Source organism: Brienomyrus brachyistius, chromosome 14, assembly GCF_023856365.1.
Source record: "Brienomyrus brachyistius isolate T26 chromosome 14, BBRACH_0.4, whole genome shotgun sequence".
Taxonomy (NCBI): domain Eukaryota; kingdom Metazoa; phylum Chordata; class Actinopteri; order Osteoglossiformes; family Mormyridae; genus Brienomyrus; species Brienomyrus brachyistius.
The window spans coordinates 608,048-633,376 of NC_064546.1; the positions used below are offsets into that span (position 1 = coordinate 608,048).

At 42.6% G+C, this 25,329-nt stretch overlaps 2 protein-coding genes across 2 annotated transcripts; both read left to right on the forward strand.

Moving 5' to 3' along the window:
- The first annotated feature begins 110 nt into the window (after positions 1-110).
- On the forward strand, positions 111-16,562 carry rab15 (RAB15, member RAS oncogene family). Its single transcript, XM_048974493.1, has 7 exons — positions 111-473; positions 12,504-12,564; positions 12,706-12,766; positions 12,971-13,048; positions 13,193-13,282; positions 14,085-14,150; positions 14,345-16,562. Exons 1-7 carry the CDS (start codon positions 350-352, stop codon positions 14,501-14,503), a joined length of 639 nt encoding a protein of 212 aa, XP_048830450.1. The 5' UTR covers positions 111-349; the 3' UTR covers positions 14,504-16,562.
- A 1,502-nt stretch (positions 16,563-18,064) lies between these two features.
- Positions 18,065-19,396, forward strand: gpx2 (glutathione peroxidase 2). Its single transcript, XM_048974494.1, has 2 exons — positions 18,065-18,374; positions 18,837-19,396. Exons 1-2 carry the CDS (start codon positions 18,153-18,155, stop codon positions 19,188-19,190), a joined length of 576 nt encoding a protein of 191 aa, XP_048830451.1. The 5' UTR covers positions 18,065-18,152; the 3' UTR covers positions 19,191-19,396.
- The last annotated feature ends 5,933 nt before the right edge of the window (positions 19,397-25,329 follow it).

Sequence of the window (25,329 nt, forward strand, 5' to 3'; positions counted from 1 at the left end):
ATAGTTTTTGAGATATTTACATGGATATATATTACATCATATATACGAACAGATTACTCTGTACCCCAAGTACTGCCTCCCCTCCCACTGAATACGTTGTTGGTGGAGAGCAAAGCACAGCGGCCCCAGCGCCCATCCCTGCCGCCTCACGCTGCTCAAAGCGTCGAGCGCCCGGATCCACCCCTAACCCCTTTCGGTGGAAATACAGCAAACAACGATCTTTTGTGTAGGACAGGAAAAACGCACACGCATTCGGCAAAGGGGAGAAGCAGTAAGGAGGGAGGGGAGCTCGTCTTGCATTTCTGCAGATATGGGCAGGGATTAGAGATCCCTTGCAGGGTTTAACATTATGGCCAAGCAGTATGATGTGCTGTTCAAGCTGCTGCTTCTTGGAGATTCCGGCGTTGGGAAGACCTGTTTATTGTGCAGGTTCACGGACAATGAATTTCATTCTTCACACATTTCCACAATCGGTAAGCAAGCTCTTTCATCATTTGTGTCTTAATTCATTTTATCAGTCTTTCGATTGGCATCATTTTTCAGCTAAGTGTTTTCATGTCTTCCTATATGTACCGTCATTTGCACGGTGCACCGCCAATGATGTCTATGGGTTATTTCGTGACAGGTTTTCTAACGTAAGCGGCATCGGGTGTTTTGTTTTGGAATCACTTGCCACATTGTTAAATCTTAACCTCGACCATGTATGGTATTTCATTACCCTCTGCCAGGTAACGTGTAAATTTTGCTTAATGCAATGACGATTAAATGTTTGTTAACGCACAGGAACAATAGCACAAAAGTCTGCAAATGCTTGTGTACATTGTAGACTTGGCTTGGCTTGAAATCACGCTGTCTTTGGACTTGTCTGTCTGAGGAAGACTTCGCTGTCGTACTTTTCTTGTGCATTGTACCACGACTTCTCCCAGTCGAATGCTTTAAGGAAGACGAGCCCCCCTTTTGAAGATTTTATTATGTAAGGTTTAACTGTATTTTAAAGGGTGAGGTGTGTCAATGAAGTATAAGGTTCCGCCGGTGGAAGGCGTAACGTGAGGTGTGCTGGAAATGAAGGCATGGATGCTCTTTGGCTCGGTTGAGTTTGATATGAGAGTTTTTATCTCGTGCTGCCCATTATTAGAGTCGTGGTTCCTAACGGCTGCCACCCACTCCACCAAGAAACAGTTGTTCCTCGTTAAGTACTCATGATGAAAATCACGATCTAAACAGTGAATTGACAGGAGACGGGGATCCTTTGAAAATCATGACCTCAAAATCTGACTCTAGCTGCCATGATTTATATTCTTGCAAGTTCATGCGTTTTAAATCACCTCAAGGCCTGTTAGTTGCACCTGTGATTTAGACAGAGAAAAAAATGGTAGCTATTTTTTGTTATGACTATATATGGAACAGAGAAATATTACTGTACAAGTGTGATATCTGGGCAAATGTATTTTCTTCTAGGTTATATTGTTTGTCTGTTGATGGGTAATTTGTGTTTGCTTGTAGCTCTCAGCTGAATTGACTGGACTGTGCTTTGGAATAAACCTTTACATGCTTCTCCTGCGAGGGTATGGTGGAAACCACAGTCTAAACTGGAAGGCAAGTCACTGTCATTCATGATGGGTGGGCTTTTAGATAATAAGACTATTAATCCCTCAGTCTTTTTCTGTATTCTTTCTGTCCTCCTCTGGGTTGTAAGCAATTACTTTCAAAAGTAACTCCCTAGTTGCCCCCCACCCTTCATACCCCTGCAGTGTGGGAGATGTTAGGACAACCTCTTAAATCACTGACTGCTCATTGGCAGGAGAAGAGGAGGTTTTGGCTTTTCGAAAGTGGTCTGATCAGAATATGAGAGGAAAGTTTCAGACTCCCAAAACCTATTGGGAAAAAAATGTTTGCCCGTTCATGTTATGGATTATGATGATGAACTCGGATACCCCCCGGTGTGTTATTAAGGCAAAGAGCATAACAGGGTTTTGGATGGTTTAAGTCAACCAGCGGGTGACAGGTTTACCTTACTCGCATGTTAGACGTTCCACAGGTTAATCTCACTATAACCCTCGGGGTCCACTCCTGTAAACTAATCTCTCTGTTTTTCCATAACATATCCAACATGACAATCAAATTCAGCCTGATCACAGCGATCACCATTGGGCCGCGGCTGTAGCGGCACTGATGCCCAACTGCGACCCGGTCGGTATCTGGACTCTCAAGGAAATCATGCCGGCATTTCAAGTGCCTTAATTATACTTCTGAGACCTGGGGGGGGGGGGGGACCAGAACATGTAACAAAGGGAGTGAGATTAATAGGTGCAGAGTACAAACACTTCAACAGGATAATTACAGAACTAGAGCTATTTTTATACAAATATAACAACAACGAATAGAAGCCAGGTAAGCCTGCTGCCTGTAACTGGACATGGGTGTGTTAGCAATAATTGTTGGAAAGTCATTTGGAAAATGAATAGCGCGGCACTGTAAATATCATTGAGTATTGTAGGTTACTTGGGGGCCCCACTGCATTCAAGCAGCGAGGGGGAGACTGTCAAGTGGAAAACAGTGCTGTGCCTAACGTGTGTGCGCTCTGTGGTGTGTTTCGGCCTGCCATAAGGGACAGTCCCTATTTATGCAGAAATGGTATGATCCATTGCCTTTAAGTACTGCTCTGGTGACAAAATTGTTGTCAATTACAAGACTTAAATAACGCTGATTAATTTGGTGATGAGGTTTTCTCTCTCCCTTTTCTATTAGATCACATGCATTGCAGCACATTTTCATGTAAGACCTCGTGTTTTTTTGTGTTTGGATGTATTGCTGTACTGAATAGTGGTATGTTCCTTTAGACCTTGGTTATAATAACAATACATTTACATAACATTGTGCATATTTGTAATATCTCTTATGTTCTCTAATGATGTTTAGCCACTCCACAGTCCAAAAAAATGTTAGGTGAATTGAGGTTGCCATAATTGTCCGTAGGTGTGAATATGTGTGTGAATGGTGTGTGTGTCCTGTGATGGGTTGATGCCCCGTCCTGGGTTATTCCCTCCCTTGTACCCATCTTTTCTGTGACCCTGCATAGGAAAAGCAGGCGTAGAAAATGGATGGATGGATGGATGTGTTGTTTATTGCAAAAGTCATGCCTAAGGCATCCTGGGAAATGTAGTGTGGATATGGAGGCGGTTGGTGATGATGAAATTGATTTAGGCAAGTTTCGGCAGAGGCCATGACTGATTTCCCCCAGGGCCCTGGAAAGCATCAGTTCACCCACCTCTCATCAGTAGCCCTTCTGGTGGCCATCAGCAGCCAACCCCCACCCCTGCCATTCAATGCAGGGAGGGGCCTGTTGGATTTATGGACTTTTCTGAGGTCCAGAGCCTGGGAAGGCTTGCATTCACTCTGCTGGCTTAATTTAGAGTTCCTCTGTCTTTTTTCACCACCGTGATGGATGGAGGCCCGTGAGTTCCAGCTGGGTTATTCACTATCTTCCAAAGGCTCAGCCTGGGGCTGGGACACTGGTGCTACCCGGCTGCCACACACACCTCCTGCTTCAGTGCAGACACCCAAGGCCGTTTCCAGTTCGGCACAGGGTCCAGCCGCAATGCAGATTGACAGAGCTTTTCCTTTGAAATGAAAATCCGCTCTTCAAAGTGCCATCTTCTCCTTTCCCAAATTTTCAGTGCCTCTTGTAGGTTGGGCTTTTTAGATTTGTCACTCTCATGGTTGTAATGACGATGAGGGAAATGACCTTCCCCCTTCCGTATGGCTGATTGGTTTGGTTTCACTTTCCATCTATTCTCAGGGTTTTGAAACATGATAACATTTTTTCCCCAGAGTGCAACATGAATAACTCAATGGGCAAACAGAACACAAAAATCACATCCTTTAAAAGTTTCCCCTCCTTCATTGTCAGGGCTAAATACCATGTGTTCTTCATTGTAAATGTAGGTCTGTAGCATGAACAGAGAATGCTAATATTTCTTGTAATCCAGCATCCAGAAGATGTTCCTTCCATAATGTACTTTGTTGATTCCCCCCCCACCCCCCATGTTTTTTTTTTTCCCCATGGTAGCTCAACCGCTGTCAGAGCTTTTAGAGCCTTGTCCTGGGAACTGTCTCCAGAACACCAGGCTGGGGTTTGAATGTGGGGAAATCACCCCTGACTCAGGGATGGTTTCACCCGGTATGACTCAGCACCGCACAGATGCAAACACATGAAATCTGTAGGCGGGGCTGTGGATGGGGTCGGGCTGGGAACTGAACTGGAATTTCACAGGAAACACTAATACAAATTTAATTTTAAATTTTAGAGGAACCTAGTACAGATGGATATCAATTAAAAACTTGTTCCGATTTCGAAAGTGTGCATTGAAAGGCACTGCATTGCAGGCTCAGAATGGATGAGAATGGGGATTCTGGCAGTCTGCAGTAATAACATTGTTTTACAATTACCGCTGTTTGCGCTGAAGGTGTTGAGCGTGCTCAAGGGAGGATATCCGTCATGTACTGCGTGCAGGAAAAGGGCGCCTCACTTTATCCAAGGGGTAAGCCTAACGACACCTGAGCTGACGAAGGAAGCGCGTTCTTAAAGGTCATTTAGTTTTAATGTCCTCCCCTAGCACATCAGAACCAGGATGATAAACCCATTGGCCATTCCTGTCACTCCTGGAGACGTCCTTCCTTCATGTCCTTGTGTCCTTCATTAACAAGGTTTTACTGTCCCCAAAAGCAAAAAATGAATTCTCAAAGCCGTTATGGAAATTCCAGGTGCCCTCCGGCCTATTGCACGCTCCGAGTGGAGGCCAGCTGGCATACGCCCCTTAGGCGGCATCGTGGGGGGCGTGGCTTATGTTAAATCCACCCACACCTGCTCCACCAGGTGTCCAGGTGAATGTTGGCCAGAGGCAGGTTGGGGTCATTTGCATGAACCCCCCTCCCTAAATGCCTTGTGGCAGAACCAATCCCGTTATGAGCTTGGACCGTTTCATAAATGTAAATAACAGCTGTGACTATATATAAACAGTACATAATTGAGTCCTTCATTAACTTATTATTACGAGATATTTGCTCTTGAGTCCATGGCTCCAGCAGTTAGACTCTGCTGGTTGTTCTACAATATAGACAGTTAATCCTAATACTTTTTACTCACTGTGCCACACTTGTCCTTTTTTAATGAATGTCCTGTAATTTATGAATTTGTTCATTCTCTCTATTGCATTTTTGTGAAGCTGAAGGTACCGCAGCAGAAGGCTCACATTAGCCACTATTAACTTATTTATCCTGTGTAGAGTTTTCTAGAGTTCTCTACCAGTCCCATTTGTCATGTTCATGTTCATGTTCATCTGAACAGCATCACTGTCCATGGTTTTCAGAGCCTCCAGCGGTGAATAATGCTAATTTCACTTTTGGGGATGAACTGCATGTGATTTGCAGGTGGCCTGACACACGAATGAAAAGGCCACCTGCCATATTTGTCTGAGGGCTGTTTTGTATCCAGGCAACCCCCACCATGGTCCATCGGTTTGGGAATGCAATCTGTTTTTCTGCCCGGATTTTGGCCTGGACTGTCTGTGATGGATTTCTAATGTAAGAGCATAAGAAATTTACGAACAAGAGGAGGCCAATTGGCCCATCAAGCTAGTTTGGGGAGAATTTAACTAATAGCTCAGAGCTCAAATCTTATCTTGCTCTAATTTTAAAGGAACCCAGGGTTTTAGCTTGCGCTACACTAACAGGAAGACTATTCCGTACTCTAACTACACATTATTTAAAGAAGTGCTTTCTCTAATCCAGTTTTCCTGCTCATTTCCACCTATAACCACAAGTTCTTGTATTTAAACTAATATTGAAGTAGCTATTTGGTTGAACAGCATCTAGACCTGTTAGAATCTTATATACCTGGATCATGTCCCCCCTTACTGTCCTTTGCTCGAGGCTGAACAGATTCAGCTCAGCTAACCTCTCCTCATATGACAATAGTAATAGTAGAAATATAGTAATAATAAAAGTAACTACATACAGTACTGTACTGTACCTCAAGCTGACGAATTGCTGAAGTTGGGCAATGTTCTCATGAGCGTCACAAAGTAGTGTGCACATTCCTTATTACGAATTATTGATGACCTATCTAACCTGAATGATTAATATAATGAACTTTATGGCAGTTCATTTATAAGTGTGAGTTGGCTGTAAGTTGGACAAAGTCGAGGCTGAACAGATTCAGCTCAGCTAACCTCTCCTCATAAGACATTCCTCAAAGACCTGGAATCATTCTTGAAGCCCTATGTTGATCCCATTCTAAAGCAGCAATGTCCTTCTTAAGGTACGGTGACCAAACCTGCATACAATATTCTAGGTGGGGTCTTACCAAGGAATTGTATCATCCTAGCATCGCCTCCCTGGACTTAAACTCCACACACCTAGAGATGTAACCCAACATTCTATTGGCCTTATAATTGCCTCCTCACACTGGTGAGAGTAGGACATGGAAGCATCAACATACACATCAAGGTTTTTTTCATAGTCAGGTTAGGTCAGGTTGCGGAGCATGCGCTGATGCTGCACCCACAACACGGCGAAAGTCCTCCGGATTCTGGCCAGTGATTCCCCAGGCAGACGCATGGTCCAGTCCCACCCTCCGGAAATGGCCATCCATCTGCTGCAGCCAGGTGTTATGTGGGTGTCCCCATAGCCTGGTCCAGCCGCTTGGGACAAGCAATGAGGAGCTTGTGAGCCGGATCACCCTCAGGAAACCGCACCGTTCTGCAGGAGCCTCCAGCATCTGCCCACGAGGATGTGATCGATCTCTTTCACCGCACCACCAGTATTGGATACCAAGTCCAACGATGTGGCTCAGGGTGCTGGAACCAGGATCTAGCGACCCGCAGCCCCTGGCCTTTTGCAGAGTCAAGGAACATGGAGCCACTTTCACCCAGGTCTCCAGACCTATTGGGACCGATACAACCCTCATAGCCAGCCCTGTCAGTGCCAGTGGTCGCACTGAGATCACCTATTACCAGAGGAGTGTCACTTCATGGGCACCCTTCAACCACTGAGCGAAGTTGCGAATAAAATGTCTTGTCTTGCCTTGGGTGTCTTGTCAATGAGAGTGCGGTTGGAGCATACACTGAGACAACAGACAAGACACCCAAGGACTGCCTTAGCCTGAGTCTCATAATGCGATCGTTGAAAGGAGTGACATCAGACACCACCGGAAGGAGCCAATCCGCTACAGCTACTCCCCGAGTATGGCAGCCATCAGACTGACCAGACCAAAAGTATGCATACCCACGTACAGAGATCTGGCCACTTCCCGTTCTGCATACCTCAAAGAGTCCTGCCTCCGAAATGCGGAGTTTACAAAGCTCCCCCGACAGCAGAGGAAGACGGAGAGACAAGACGTTCCACGCGCTTACCCGGATGGGTCACCTCAAACTGGGACCCAGCAGGCGACGCCTCAGCACCACACCAGCCCCGATCCCCAACAGGCCTGACCCTATTGGCTCTCCGACGGTTTACACTTTTCTTATTTCCCTGCAAGTTGGGAGGACCGCTTGCAGGGCCAGATGCAGTTTAACTTCATGCCCAGCTACCTTTATTTCAGTGGAACCCATAAAATATCTGTATTTTATATTTCTGTTCCCTGGATGAATCACCTTATATTTGTCTACATTAAATTTCATCTGCCAGGTATCAGCCCAGTTACAAATTAAATCAAGATCCCGCTGTAGCCTCTGTGCCGCTAGTTCAGTAGCCATCCATCCTGGTGTCGTCTGCAAATTTAACCAGCCTACTGGTTATATTGGTGTCAATATCATTAATGTAAATTAGGAATAACAATGGTCCTAAAATTTAACCCTGTGGTACCCCTCTATGAATGCAGGCCCAATATGACATTGTGCCTCTAACAACTACTCGCTGCTTCCTGTCTGTTGACCAGTTTTCAATCCAAGCTGCTACAGTTCCTAAAATCCCTGCAGCTTTGAGCTTAAACAAGAGCCGTTTGTGGGGGACAACATCAAAGGCCTTCTGGAAGTCTAAGTAGATCACATCATAGGCCTTTTTATGATCAAATTCCTCAAAGAACACAAGTAGATTAGTTAAACAGGATCTACCTCCTAAATCCATGTTGGTTATCCCTCAGAATGTTATTTGAATCCAGGAAATCTACCATTTTTGCTTGGTTTATAGTTACTTTTACAGTTATGCAAGTTAAATTCAGATTTAGTGGGTACTTTATTGATTTTGTTAGAATTTGCAGCACATCAGCTTCAGTTTTACTTATATTAGTCTTAGATGACAATGGATTAGTAATGAGTCGGTATGTTACTCATGTCCTCTACAGTGAATACTGTGCAAAACAGTCATTAAACTCATTAACTCTATCAATTTAATTTTCAATTATAAGACCCTTACTAGCCTGCAGATTAGTGATTTCAGCTTTTAAAGCTCTTCTGGAGTTAAAATATTGGAAGTAACTTTTAATGTCATCCTTAGCCTCCAATGCCGTCTTCCTTTTGACATTCCTCTTAGTAAGATAAAAATAAAATAAAATTTAAATCATCCTGTAGACTTGGATACTCCTGCTTTATCCTGACATCATTAGTTATTTTCCATTTGTAGAGCAGATCCCTTTTCCTCCTGATGTTATTCTTAATTTCAGTAGTAAACCACCTTGGCAGCAGTTTCCTAGATTTAGTTTTGCTTGAAGAAGGTATGAAGTCCTCTTGCGTTTGCAGTAATCTGATTTTAAAAAAATCCCCATGACTCCGACAGTTTTGTTATTTAACTCCATCCAGTTTACAGTTTCTAGTTGTCATACCATTGATGGTCTCATACCATCAAAGTTAGCCTTCCTAATACTGCATGTTTTTGTTATGGACTTTGCATTTCGGACACTAAAATAACCATTATATGATCAGTACTGTAAAGTGGTTCTAAAACCTCAAATTTTCCAGTCTTTGCTTGGTTATTAGAGAAAACAAGATGGAGAATGGCTTCTGCCCTATTAGGGGTTTTAAGAAACTGAGTAAAAAAGCAATCCTGTACCAATTCCAGCATCTCAAGTTCATTTACAGGAGACCCACTGTGTCCCAGGTAAATTACAATCACCAATGACTATCATTTTTATTACTCATAATCTGATAGTGCTGTATAATGTTCTGCTTTCCTCTGTAACTATATTAGGTGCTCTATAGCAAACACAGACAATTAGCCCATTTGAGTTCTAAGCATCATGTTTTACCCATACAGTTTCTGTACTTTTATAATTGAGCTCCTTTGCCTGCAAGTTTTCTTTTACATTTACCGCAACACCACCTACCTTCTTGCCTATCCAGTCACCACAGAACAACGGGTAACCATGTCTATATTTATTCTTCTCCGTCATGGTCACATAACCATGTTTCTGTTATTCCTATAATGTCATAAGAGTCTGATGAAATAAAAGCCTTGGAATCATCAGTTTCGTTTCTAGCACTCCAAACAGCAAAGGGTTGGTCTTTTACAGTGCCCACTTTCATTAGTATTTGGGGATTTCCGTCTCCCCCCCACCTATATTCTTAACTACACTCCCTGCCCCCCCCCCAGTCTCTAATTAAAACACTCCTCAACTACTCTACACATACGCCTCCCCAAAACACTGGTTCCCCTCCCACCTGTTCCAGAAGGTCTTCCAGTGCCCCACAAACCTGAACCCCTCTTTCCTACACCACCCTTTTAGCCACGCCTTTAATATGCTTATCTCAGCCAACTTAGCCTGGCTTGCACGTGGCACGGGAAGTATTCCAGAGAATTCCACCATGGACGTTCTGCTTCTAAATGTATCTGTGACTTCTATAAATTTTTTTTCTGCAGAACTGCCCTCCTACCCTTGCCTATGTCGTTGGTGCCAACATGCACCACGACCACTGGATCCCCCACCCTGCCCTGGGTCAACAGTTTGTGCACATGATCCGAAGGTCCCCCACCTGGGCACCAGGAAGGCAAGAAACAGTACAGGACCTTCTGTTGTGTGCAGATATAACTGTCTACAGCTCTAATAATTAATCCCTCACTACCACAATCTCCCTCTTCCTGGGGGGAGGGGGCTCCTCTGTACCCAAGGCCTCACCTGCCTCCCCAGTCTCTTCCAACTATAAATTTGGAAGCACCTGAAAGCAGTTTCACACATTCAGTTCAGTTGATGCCGCCTCTGTAAAGGTTGTACGCCCTTTCTTACGTCTATGACCTACAGTCACCCAACTCTCTCTCTTCTTCATTCTCCCCCCTCCCTGCTTGTGACGTACACACTATCTCCCTAAAAGGCTTATTAACTATCTCATCTAACTCCGTGTTGTGTTGGATGAGAGCCAGTTACTCCTCAAGGTCACACACCTTGACCATGAGTGAGTCCACCAGCTGACATCGCTTGCAGGTGAAGTCCAACTGGATGCAAGAAGGGCAAACATCTTGCAAACACAACACTGAGCTGGCCCCATTATTACCTAACTCACTGTGATGCCGTCCCTCACTCCCAGCCCCGTATATTTATATACAGTATTTAACTTTTAGTTTATTTAATTAATATATATTTAATACAATAAAGTGCCGAATACAATAAAACACTAAGTTAACACTTACGTTAAAACGGAACTTTTTAATTGTCCGCTAGGGTCCGAGAAATAAAACCTTTAAAATGAAACTTTTAAAATAACCAAATTACCTATTACTTACCGGAGAATAACTTCCTACTGGACCATGTAAAGCTAAAATAAAGCGAAGTTGCTCTTGGGAGGCCGAAAAACCACAAAAAATCCAGCTGGCTACTGCCGTGGCGGGAAGAAAAGTGGAAAATGTCCAACCGGCCCCCACTGGTGGCCGAGTGAAGCTCAGGAGCAACTCACCTTTCCTGGCGCTAGTTAACGTTACCGATGTTAGGGAATATTGCCCCGCGGGTGTGTGTCACAAAGCGACACGGACAGAGAATGTCGCTCACACGACACCCACAGCTGCAACTCACTGTGGGTAACACTTGAACTGTTTATTAGCAAGGGCAAGCAAGCACTCACACTCACCAAAACCAACACAGCCGCCAATGTAAACTGTACGCGCACACATGCACACACATACTCCCAAACAACCACTACAACAGCCGCACAACACAGGTGTACACGTCGTGTGTCTGTTTGGATCCACTACCACAGACGGGATGGATGGAGAGAACTTCTTAGCTGGACCTGTGTTGAGGTGGCGAGGCCCATCTTGTCTATTCTGAGACATCTGGAACTTCAGGAACCATCGCTATACTGTGATAACACTTTAGATTCCTTTACTTCTGTCTTTGCCGGGCGAAAGGCCTACGGTTCTGCCTGGAACTGGTTGAAATGAGGCTTTAAGGCAGGGGTGGCCAGTCTTATCCGCAAAGGGCCGGTGTGTGTGCGGGTTTTTGGGATAACCTGTAGGTCAGCTGGTCAAACCCAGGTGTGAGGACTCTTCTGCCAATCAGTCCTCTAATTAGTAATCTAATTAGGGAGTCGCAGTGAAAACCTGCACACACAGCGGCCCTTTCTGGGTAAGATTGGCCACCCCTGCCTTAAAGCATCATTTCAACCGGTTCATTTGTTTGCTTATTCAAAGTGTCATAGTGCTTCAAATGCCAACTATATTATTGTCTTACAATCTTTAGGCATTATTCTTGCTGTATGTTTTATTGTAAGTCCATTACCACTCAGTTCATATCAGGTCATGTTTCCTTAACTACTACACCACACGGTGGCCATGTACAAAATCGTCATTCTTTTTTTTTTTCCCCCAATCCAGTCCATTTTTGCTCCCTCCCAGCTCAAATGTGGACTATCTGGCAGGGAGCTGGGAGGGAGCAAAAACATGGACCAACTATGGGTCCCCGAGGTCTGGATTGGGAATCACTGTTCTAAAGTAAAGATGATCTAAAAAATAAAAAGGCTTTTCCTACGGCTGGCAGAACTGCCGCAGCCCAGGCGAAATGCACATTCCAAAGCATGTTGTGCCTGAACCAACTTGGGTTCCTCCATCTTTTCTAATCCTGACTGCCAGTGATGTCTTGGTGTGTAAGGTGTTGGGCAGCTGAAGTCAGACATAGTCAGGAGACTAACGTATATCCTTCCAGCTTCAGCATGCTACATCTGCTCACAATTCTCAGAAGAGAATTGTTTCCATGGAAACTGTTAAAGGAGAGAAGGAGAGTTAAGCTTTGGTGGCCATCTTGTTTTTAACCCTTTTCCTTTACAGATTGAGTCAATAGATGGTGAGCTGGTGTGACTCTAGCAACGAACTAAAGCCATGGGCTCTTCATAGCAAGATGTATGAGATGCGTATTCAGAATGAAAGATGTAACTGTGTTCAATCGAGACACCAACCTACAATAAAATAAGCTATATGGCTGAATGGCTAAAACAAATAAGCATTCATGGATAGCACACTGAATAATTTGTTCCCGGAAACTGAGGTTGTCATGTCACTGTAACCAAGGCTCTGTTTTCTCATAGGAGTGGATTTCAAAATGAAGACTTTGGAAATAGATGGTATCAAAGTGAGAATACAAATATGGTGAGTGAAACACAACAGTGTCTTTTTAGATTTACATTACATTAATTCAATTAATTGTATTTTACATTTTGTTGTATTCGTTGGCTCCTCTGGTAGAACACCTAACGTAAACTAAATCGCACTTCTATGTCTGTCCACTAGGGACACCGCGGGTCAGGAGCGATACCAGACTATTACCAAGCAGTACTACAGGCGAGCACAAGTGAGTCTATAAGAGCATGCCTGCCTCTACATTCCAGAATAGTTAAATCCATTTGCAGAACAGATGCCAGTAAACCACAGCTTTTTGCTGTAAGAACATTTGCTCTTACAACAACTGAGATGAATTGGACACATCTGTAATGACACTGCCCCCCTGTGGTTTGGAGCCAAATTGTGGTGACCGCCTGCCTCTCTATGCTGACAGGGGATATTCCTGGTGTACGACATCACCAGTGAGCGCTCGTTCCAGCACATCATGAAGTGGGCCAGCGACGTGGATGAGGTGGGAAGTCGCACAACATCGGCTAAGTCCCGTGTCACTTTCTTTGCCGTCGTCCGCTCCTGGGGTCAGCAGGCCCTGGTTTTAACTTCCACATGAACTGTTAAGCACTCATGGCCCCCCTCCACCCCCTCTTCTATGTTCCAGTATGCCCCAGATCAGGTGCAGAAGATCCTGATTGGTAACAAATCAGACGAGGATCAGAAGAGGCAGGTAGCCACTGAACAGGGGAACAAGGTGGGACTGACTCTCAAACTAAGCACCAGAGCAGCCCTGGCCTGTTATTTATCTAAGTTAATTTGTAAAGCATGAAACACTACATTACTCAGCGCAGTATATAAATAATTGCTTATACAGTCGGGCTGCACAATAAAAAAAGTTAGCATGATGTGATTTTTTTGTGATAAATATTGAGATACATATAAAGCAATAAAAAGCTGAAATTTTACACCAAATAAACTGTAGCCTGATAGAGTCTGTTCAGTTAGATGCTGATGTTGCCGTGAGCCAGCGGATACCAAGCAGCGCTGGCAAATCACTTGCTTTTGCTCAGTGTTGTCTCTATGGAATCCAGTAATATTTCCATGTTGTGGAAGGCAAATGTATTTTGGTGACCAGTTCTCTTTTCTCATCCTCATGACTCATTTTTGTTAAAAATGCACCACACTGCCTATCAGCAAGAACGAGAATGATTATGAGTGTCTCGGCCGCTGCGTGTGCAGGTTTTCGCTGCGGTTGCCTAATTAGATTACTAATTAGAGGACTGATTGGCAGTAAACTTTAAATTTTTAAAATGTATACTAATTAAGTTTTGTTGCCTATGACAGCTTAAAAATAGAAAAACCTACTGATGATCTCAACTCTGCATTTTGGGTATTACGGCGATATGGTATACTGCAGTTTGGCAATGTCACGTGACCTCTCATTTGTTGTAAAATCTGTACATGTTTGCACAGCGCTATTTGGCATTTTGACATGGAGCAAAGTTAGTTCCAGGTATAACTTAAGCCCGTTGTCCTGACTGTTGTTGGTCCTGCAGCTTGCTAAGACCTACGGAATGGACTTCTTTGAGACAAGTGCCTGTACCAATTACAACATTAAAGAGGTAAGTTGGATTCCCATAGACAGAATGTTTGTCTTACTTTTAAAAGGCCTTCAGTCGAGGGCGATTCTGCTGGTCATTCTGAGGATTTCATCAGACACTATGCACTTCCTCAAGGTGTAAATTTTAGTTCTTCAAGCTTGCAGCATTTGGTTATGGTGGACATCACTTTTTTCCACCCTCCTTATGCCTTGCAGTCATTCACCCGGTTGACGGAGCTGGTGCTGCAAGCCAACAAGAAGGAGCTGGATGTCCTGCGGGTCCCCTTCGGCGAGGAGCTCTCTGTCGCTGATCTAGAGGAGGAGGAGCACCAGGCCGACGTCGACAGCAGTTCCCAGAAGAACTGCTGGTGTTAGGGAGCCGGGTGGCCTTCTCGCCGCTGTAGACCCACCACGTTCTCGCAGCATTGTGGAAACATTGTGACAACGTTATCTTGAGCGGGTCATCTCATTTGCTGCAACTTCTGAAATGCATATGTTCCTCAAATCCTTTAACCATTCCTCTTTCCTTTGTTTATAAACCCTTATTGTTCATATGTACTTGCTCAAAGGGGCTGGTGCTTTCCTTTCTTTTGTAAAGAAACGTTTACATTTGTTGCACCTTTTCAATCTCATGCTGGATGAAAGTATATCTCATGTAATTCACAGAATGCACAGCTAGGTGGCAGCAGTCTCTCGGCACACTCATGGTTTCATCCTGTCATTTTTATACTGAGGACATCTGCTATCCGTTTATGTCTCTCTGGTACCCTTTAAATATGGATACTGGATCCGTTTGCAAGAACCAAATAATTCAAGCTGTTCCAGGAAAAATTTCAAGTTTCAGCGCAGCTAGAATCCGTGCTTTGGAGTATTGTAATTTCACCCTCCAGTATTTCAATGTAAATCTAGCAGATGTAATATTATATAGCATGCAGTAGAATGCTGTATAATACATTGAGACTTTTCTTTAAATATCATATTTTACATCTTTACCCGGGCAACTTTAATACGCATTACTGATCATTTCATGTCATTTTTGCCTGCTATAGGCCCCAGCACTTCACAGCACCTGCCGCTCATTTGTCAATTTTGCACCAAAATAACAATCTTTGCCAAAACACTTGGAGTAGATTAATCAGCTGTTTCCTTATAGATATTTTTTTTTTCTAGAAGACATCATAATGTCACACATCACCAGTCTGCAGTAGGCCTACATTTTCGAAAGTTGGCTACTCATATTACGTGAAACATTATATAAAAATAATTATCAATATAGATGCAACTTGTTCATTCTGTGAAGCTTAATTTGTGTCTGAAGCTGCTTCTGGTCCGATTAATTGAGCTTTTTTTGTCTCCTGGAAAGGACTGTTATATGTAACTTCCATTATTTCCGTCTTTTCCTGGTGCCGACAGTTGCTGAAAAAGCTACATTATAGTATTAAAATATCATAAATCCTTGAGATATCCATGCCAGTTTGCTCAGCAAAATATGCGTTTCGGGTTTAGTACTTGTATACGTTCAGCTATAGTTTAATAAGTTCAAATATCTTATCAAATATCTATTTTTTCATTGGGTCATTTCCAGGGTCTTACTATGCCGGATAGCTTCACTTTTCCCCAGTCTTTCAACTGGGATGCCACAGTGAAAGAAGATACTTTGTACAGTTGAGAGGGCAGAAAACTGAGATGAATTATTGAAGTTCTGAAAAGCGAGCCTGCTTGGTGGGGTCACGTGGAAGAAAATGAACCAGTTTTTTTTTTTTAAATGCAGTTCTTTTTCACTCCTCTGCCAAAAGATTAAATGACCTTGATTCAAGATGCAGATCTATATTCTTTTACACAGAATAAACACTCTACAGAGATTACAACTGCTTAATACCTTTGCTGAATATTCATGTATGTAAAAACAGATCTAATTATGTAAAAAATATGCAGGGTCTGAGTGTATAGGCTTCTCATGTATATGTTTATTATTATTTTGGTAAAGTGTTTACATAAAACTTCCTCTATATTTTACCCTGCTGAAGTTGATTGCAAATACCGCATATGCTTGCCTTGCTAACTTTAAACCCCCAGTTCTCTCTTTTGAGATCTGCTTGTTCACTGGCTTGTGTGGCATCCTGAATCTTGTTTCACTGTTTGCAGTGCATTTCCAAAATGTTTATATGAGGGTTTTGTCCACCTTTGATAACTGAGCAAGGATGAGAAATATAGCAAAACTTTGCAACCAATGACATCAGATGGCCTAGATTTTATTTACAAACATTGCATTGTACCTTTATATAATTCAGACGTGAAAGCAAGTTTTGTCATGAATCATATATATTATATGAACTGAATCAGGTTGTGGATACAAAATGTAGCTTTGTGTTGTTCCTGCTGGTCTGATTTATTCAAAAATGTTTATAAATGATATTTAAATTTTCTCATGGTATATGTGTGTTGAGGAATTTTATTTCAAAAGAATTTACAGAATTTTATTTGCAAATGTTATTGAATAAATAGTAGTGAGATAATTATTTACGTATGAATAACAGCATTTTGTGTTTTTAAAATTGTCGCACTTGACTTTTTAACAATCAATTTTGCCACTCCCCACAAAATTCATGACAATTTAAGATTAATTTAATCCTAATATGTAAAATCTTTCATCCTGGATATCTCACTAGCCACTTTAATTCCAGAAGTCATCTTTACTTAAATTGCATGCAAATAAATTCTTAATTAAGTAGGTGAGATATTCGATTTTAATTTAAAAACATGCCAAGCATAACACTTGCAGAGGGAACAATGTTCTAAGATGTCGCCATGTCTGCCCTCTCCAGATTTTTAAGCATAAGAAGTAATGAAAGTGACCTGAAGATAAATTGCAGTCTTTGAATTATACATTTACTTCAGTGTGTTAGTCTGTAGTCCAGCTTCACCGCAGATCGGATGAGGATAAGTTCCACTTGGATCCATTAAACAAGATCAGTCACCCAGCTGCTAATGAGAGGATAAATGTTTTATGGTCTAGAAAATGATCCCCGTATTAGAATTACCACATCTACTCATATGTGGAGCTCATGATTCCCATCAAACTCCTTCCTTCTCTGTTCTAAACAAAGACATGTTTATAAATGTATCCATTGTCAGTGACAAGCCTTTGTTATCAAATATTAGTTATAGATCTTCCCTTGTCTCCACCCGACTGGTTTGAGTGGTTGAATGCTCTAGGTTTACGTAAGTGTTTCCTCACGCTTTACCTGCTAAATCTGTAACGTTTCACATTGTAATGATGCTTCATATTCATGTTTCAGTATTAGGCGTATATACTCCTTTTGTCATTGAAGCACTAAAATCAAGCTCTTTCTCAATTTAGTGCCGTAAATTAATCAGTCTCATCCTAAAATATAGACCCGGGTCAATGTCGTCATAATAATTGTAAACTGTACAGTATGAAGTCATGAATCGGAACCGTTTAAGCCGAATCGCAGATCTATGCTTAATCAGGCTATGACTTAATCATCAAAATTCTACTGTATAAAGTATGACCAGGATGCATTCATATATAGTGTGAACTTGCTGTTCTATCACTGTAGTGACTGAAATATAAATGCTTATGTACAAAATATTAGGCAGAAATCATTTTAACTGAGGGTTTCTGACATAGATTAATTACCCACCAGTGGAATTTTGCGCTAGTAGTGTAGTAGTATTTTTATTACATAGTACGAGAAACTGACCAAAAATAAATACTGATAAACTCTATATAGCTGGCCTAGTATGATTCAATAATAGATGCTTATGGATTCATACTCTAGGGGCTCTACAATTTACAGAAGAACACCCAAACAAACATGTTTTTAAAACTCCCGGAGTATCGGTAACAGGTAAGTATCGGCTTTCCAATGCATCATCCGACACCGAGTTGGGAACTTTTGTTTCTCAAGTCAGGTGACTTTCAGCTGCACTGAAGTAGTAAGGAGGGCTATTAAAGGACAGAAATTCAGGCTGCCGTTCCCGCGATCTTACCTCTGAAGTTATGGCCTTCATCGCTAAGACCTTCTACGATCTCCGTGCGACGACCCTGCAGGGGGAGTCCGTCGATTTCAACATCTACAGAGGGCGGGTGGTCCTGATCGAGAATGTGGCCTCCCTCTGAGGAACAACCACCCGGGACTACGGTCAGCTCAACGAGCTGCAGGCCAGATACCCCCACCGCTTTGTAGTCCTGGGCTTTCCATGCAACCAGTTCGGGTACCAGGTCAGTGTGGCGGGTGTCAGTCAAAGGCAATTATACCGATCATTTTATCTGAATGACTTAATATTACTACAGATGATTAAACAATTTTGTGAACAATATTCATATGTTTTGAGACAAGCTCCCTGGGCGCTGCAACAGGTGTCTGTCTTTCCCGGCCAGCTTACGCTCACCTAGATAAAGCAAGGGGGAGGTGTAAGGAGAATTTATCCAGGGGATCAATAATAATAATAATCACTTATTGTTATTATTAAAAATAAAATAATGCAAGCACAAACACGATGTATTGTGTTTAAAAATCAAACACCTTTCAATAGGCTGGGACTTTATTATTTCTTTATCTTCTAATGCAAAACTTAAAAAACAAACGTTACCATCAGTGTAACGTTAGTCAGATAGGGGTCGTATTGTGGGTTTGCATGAGACTGGGTGGTCATAATGCAAAAGGATTTATGTCTTTTACAGGAGAATTGCACCAATGGGGAGATCCTGAACTCGCTTATGCACGTGCGCCCTGGGGGAGGATTCCAGCCGACCTTTACTTTATTTGAGAAATGTGACGTGAATGGATCAAATACGCATCCGGTGTTCGCTTACCTGAAAGACAAACTTCCCTATCCCGATGACGAGCCTACTACCCTGATTCAAGATTCCAGGTTTCTCATCTGGAGTCCAATCAACAGGACAGACGTCTCCTGGAACTTCGAGAAGTTTTTAATCGGCCCGGAAGGAGAGCCATTTAAACGATACAGCAAAAATTTTAAGACGATCGACATCGAGCCAGACATCCAAAGACTTTTAAAACTAACCAAAAATTAGGAGACGCAAATCTTTGTTACTTGTCTTAATTTTTCAGTTATGACAAATTACTGATGGCATTTCCGTTCTTTTGAGATTTATTATATGAAGATAATATTCTAAACTAAATTGGGAATAATGTCCGAAGCTCTATAAAGACTCAAGAGATATGGAGTATGCCATTGGTACACTTTATGTATTCTCCTTTTAATTTGACAATAAACATCTCTCAAAATCTGGATTTCTATGGGAAAGCACGATTATTGGTTTAATCATCGAACGTTTATAACGACGTAAAAGGACATTATGCACATTGTTCCCTGCTTCTTTGTAGATGAGGAATTATTATAGAGCGGTGGGGAAATGGAAGGTAAGTAAACATCAATGGAAAGTAGGAGTCCGCTTATAATCAAATAATTAAGGCACTCAAATTTGAAAAATATTTTGTATACTCATTAATATGACAGCTATACAGCATCCATTTAAAATAAGATTTGGCCCTAATTTATAAATATTACTGTAATTACTCTCAAAGCACCTTTCAATTATTAGATCAGGATACAGAAAAAAACGTATTTTCCTTTTAATATAACTGTAAAGCAGAGGTGGCCAATCTTATCCGCAAAGGGCCGCTGTGTATGCAGGTTTTTGGGGTAACCTGTAGGTCAGCTGTTCAAACCCAGGCATGAGGATTCTTCAGCCAATCAGTCCTGTAATTAGTAATCTAATTAAGAGTTGCAGCAAAACTCGCATAAACAGCGACCCTTTCTGGGTGAGATTGCCTACCCCTGCTGTAAAGGGACAGTATTACATTGATTACAACCGTGAGCCATTATTCCAGCAGATGGCGCCAGTTATATAGTTTATCCCTTGTTGGACTGTATATTTTTCGCCAACCTTCATAAAACAGGGAAATGGATTACAGGAATTAATTTAGTTATATTACTCACACAACACCCCTAGCGTTGAAATTAAATTGGAATTTCCTCACTTTGGTGGGTTTTTTCCGATTCAGTTACCTGGAAATGATGCATCTTAGAAAGCGAGCCACTCTTTTACAGTCCATGATCAAGAGATACAATCACACTGGATATTTTACCCAGAAACCACTGCTTTTTGTGCTAGGCTGACAGCAGCCCCGGCAGGGGGGAAAATAGTCAAAGGGAGTCACAGAGGGAAAAGGGGAGATTTCCCTGGCTTCACACAGTGGTTCCCACTGTCTCCCTGAGCTGTTGCCTTAATTAAAAAAACCTCCCACCTGGCGCACTGAGAAGAACCGTCTTTGTAGACGGTGAGGCACTTTTCACATAAGAAGCAATAAAACAAAGCTGTAAAAACACAGATCTTTGATGGTGCACAGAAATAAAGCATTGAGTTGCACTGGACCTGAAAATTTCGGGACTAAATTATTGATAAAAGGGACAGAGACAAAAGAAGATTAAAGGTGTCGCTTCTGTACCGAACATACACATTAAGAAACTGAGTCTGGTTCTATGCTTGGAGAACCCAAATCTGAATCCCTGTCACACACACAACTGCACGGCTCGTTCTCCAATAGCATCGTAGCATTCTCTTTGTATAAAGAGTTGCTTTAGTCATTAAGATATGCTATATCATACTAATTGCTAAATACTCAAAACAGTCAAGTGCAATCAAAACACTTTAATAATGCAAATTCTAGCTCAGTCTAACACCAGCATAGTATTATGGGTTTTAAAAGACAAAAACAGAACCAAGAGATAAGGAAACCAAAATGTCACATCGCTAATCCGCAGCTTTCAATCGAAGTTCTTAAGTCGCATTAAAAACTGCAGGGAGAAAGTTGTGGATTAATCAGACCCCTTTTGTCCGCTGTGGTATCACAGAATCCCAGGAATTGGATGGAGTCTGGATTCCAGTTGCTGGGGGGGGGGGGGGGGGGGGGGACTTGGTAGGGGAACAGCATTGCAGGAATTTCTTTTAAATTTCATACCAAATAGTTGAATTCTTTTTCTGCAATATAATGTATCTGACAATGCATGTGACAAACAGACGAGATATTTCTCCAGAAAAGCCCAAGATAGGTATCAGGCTGGTGTTTAGGGTGCGTTGGTGTGGGGGGAAGCTGTCCTGGGGTTGGTTGTCTAGGATCAAATAGTTGATGATGCCATTCCACTCCCAGCTTTACTCCAGGCTGCCACTCAGGATGAGTCATGCTGCCTCTGAGATCTGAAGGTGCACACAAAGCCCAGACATTGTTTCACGTTGCTCAGAAATGCTGGGCTCCGTTCTGAATGCTGGGGCGCTGAAACTGCCAGGATCAGTCTGAGGTAAATTGCTGCTTGCCGTTCGCCTCAAGCAGGGAAAGCAATCCCTTGTGAGGTAGCTTATTTTTTAGGAGATCGTGTAGATGAGTCTGAATGAACCACTCTTCACACTACTGTACCTGAAATGTTTCGGCTTCTTACCAAATACACTCAATGATAAAATGAAGCACCCTGAAGTAATGGTCCGATTTCGATGTAAATTGATGCACGAACGAACCAGTGATGGATGGGTGAGTAAATGATTCGATCTGCAAGTCACCAGACACACCAGCACTTGACGGAGTTTGATAGGGGTCGCATTGTGGGTTTGCATGAGGCTGGGTGGACATGCAGATGTCATAGTCACCCGATGTTGTAACCAATGGGCATGCGAGGGCACCCACACATGTCGTGAAGGTTCTGGTCGCCCAAGACAGACCACACCAAGGAAGGATCGTCATATTGTGTGCCAAGCATTACAGAACCCCATGACATCTGCACCTGCCATCCGGACACAGGTATTGGACTCTCTGCAACACCCCATGTCATCCTGCACTGTGTCTCAATGACTGGCATCAGCCGGACTACGGGTTCGCCATCCCATGTGCAGGCTGCCGTTAATACCAGCGCATTATACGGCTGTGTTTGGAGTGGTGCGGTAACCAGGAGGCATTGAAAGATGACGGTAGGCATCGTACCATGTTCAGCGATGAATCTTGATTCTGCATTATCATGGATGACCATCGTGACTGCATGTCTTACCCCTCCTGAGACAGCACCCTGGCACAGACAACGCCGTCCACACACAGCACATGTATCTATAGACTGCCTGCTTCATGTTGAGGTCCTCCCACGGCCAGCCACGTCCCCCAATCTTTCCCCAGTCAACCATGCATGGGATCAGCTCGGACATCAGCTCAGACTCAGTGCCAGTCTGCAGGATCTCAGGGCCAGTTATTACAGCTGTGGGCCAACTTGCCACAAGAGAGGATACAACAGCTGTATGACTCCCTTCTGCACTGTATCGCCGCATGTATTCGGGGGGGGGGGGGGGGGGACCAGCAGTGTGACCATTTGATCTGATATTATAATCACTGCCATGCAGTCACATGACCTCACATGACCACATGCAGATTCATTTCATTTCCACCACTCTGTCTGGGTGCTTAACTTTTTTTTTGTCACTGAGTGTAAATGGAACTAAACCGATCTGATGAACTCCACCCTTAAAGAAATTAAAAGAGTCGAGCTATATGCTTAGGATTCCCAAGTGAGCAGCGTCAGCTTGAGAAGGTCCAGGCCTGCTGAGACAGGGGTAATTCCATGGCCCATTCTGCAATGACAGCATAACGCTCCACCTTCTTCAAAGACCTGAAGTGACTCTGTTTCTACATTCAGTATACATAGCTGCTTGCAGTCACATGACTGCATATACGAATGAAAGCACTATGAAAGGAATTAAAGATAAACCCCATCTCAGGTGTGTGTGGATTAAGTAAGTCCTGGTACAATACCTACAGGAAAAATGACCTTGAGTTTCAAGGCTAGTGACAGTCTGCTGCACTGGATCGCTGATGAAATAACCAGATGTTTGTAATACAACCTGCCATCCATCTATTTTCTGTGCAGACTGTCCCCAGGTTACGAGCAAGATCACGTCCCTACATCTGTCTTTAAGCCGAATTTGTAGGAAAGTCAGAACAATGATAATACATCACAATAAGAAGAAGAAGTGAGAAATGTACAAATGAGAGGAGGCCGTTCGGCCCATCAAGCTCCTTTGGGGAGAACTTAACTAATAGCTCAGTGTTGTTAAAATCTCATCTAGCTCTGATTTAAAGGAAACCAGGGTTTTAGCTTGCGCTACACTAACAGGAAGACTATTCCATATTCTACACGCTATGTAAAGAAGTGCTTTCTCAAATTTATTTTAAAATGTTCTCCCGCTAATTTCCACCAATAGAGTTCTTGTATTTGAACTAATACTGAAGAAACTATTTGGTTGAACAGCATCCAGACCTGTTAGAATCTTATATACCTGGATCATGTCCCCCCTTACTGTCCTTTGCTCGAGGCTGAACAGATTCAGCTCAGCTAACCTCTCCTCATATGACAATAGTAATAGTAGAAATATAGTAATAATAAAAGTAACTACACACGGTACCGTACTGTACCTCAAGCTGACGAATTGCTGAAGTTGGGCAATGTTTTCATGAGCGTCACAAAGTAGTGTGTACATTCCTTATTACTAATTATTGATGACCTATCTAACCTGAATGATTAATATAATGAACTTTATGGCAGTTCATTCATAAGTATGAGTTGGCTGTAAGTTGGACCCTGTTAACCCGGCGACTGACTGTACCTGCTTGTCAAAATCAAGGTCACGGGGGTCTGGAGCTTATCCCTGTAGCTACAGGTGCAAGGCAGGGATTAAACCAGGAGGGGGCGCCAACCCATCATAAGCCACGCACCATTCATACCTCCGGATGTTTATTTAGTAACTCTGATGCACTTTATCACTCCATGATGACATGAGAAGCGGTATAAGGTAATAGAGCTAAGCACTGTCCATTTGCAACCCACCTTAAAAGCATAGGAAATTGTTGAGTGACTGGCAGATTTCATTGAGAAGCATCGCTAGCAGAATTCCAGGTCTGAACCATCATGAATCTGCGTTTCTGTCTTAACACAATGTCTTCCTTGATAGTCCAGCAGATGGGAATTATACCAATTACATGTTTTGTTGTGAAATCTCAAAGCAGCCAGACTGAAACCGCAAACTAAGAAGAAATATTTGGTGGAACATCCTTTATTGCAGGGGCATGTGCTGGCATGGTTACTTCAGTTTATATGCATTGTGCTGTTTACCTAAAGCATTGCCAGTAGAATTCTGACAAAGCACAAGCATTTATTCTGTATTGTCAAACAAAATATAACCGCTTTGCCATATAAAATGTATTGCTTAATGCACCTCTGCAATACTGCAGTCAGAGTACTGCAGAAATAATTGGGGGTACGTCACTGTCATGTCACTGTCGTGACAAACTTTTTTTTTCTAGTAAAAAAATATTCAGCATGGAGCTATAATTGCAATGGATTTGGTCATTTTGGGGAAAAGGGGTTGTTGATAGATTTAAGCAGCTCTTTTGATTGTAATTGTCGACTGCTGCTTTGTGATAAATACACATGAAAGCCAAAACTGTAATCTATAATTTTGTGAGTAACTTGGTCTTTTGATGCATTTCGCGAGACTTCTTGAATGTTGCATCCATTAGTGCTTTTGATTATTGGGACGCAAATTAAACCTTTGCCACCCACTGGTTTGGTTCACACTGGAAGCTTGGTGTCAGTGGAAATACGGGGAAGGCACTGGTGTGTCAAGTAAGAACTGGTGCAGAATCTATGCCACCCAATACCTCACCTGCTAGGACCAGTGGGGCGGGGGTAAAAGAGGGCCGTCAAAGCTGGCACAAGTCACAAATGGATGAAAGAGCCTTTCTGACACACAATTCTCCTCAGCTGAAATTTGAAGCCTCAGCTGATAAAATACTCCAGTTCTTTGTCCCTTACCATTCTTGCTTTATGTAAGGAATATGCAGATCGCACATTAATATGCTGCCACGTGACTTGCCCAATGGTCACCTTCACCCTTTCACGAATATTAATTCGCAGCATATGCACATGAAATATAGCATCATGTTGAGTGTGCAAACACAAAAATTGAAACGAACATCCCCGCCATCATTTGTACACCGACCTGCACGAGATCTGCGTAGCTGCAGTATTTCCACTAATTGAGCACCGTGCGTTTGAAATGCAATGCTAATTAATAAACACCGAATTCGAGTGTATATTTACATTTCACCTTCTCA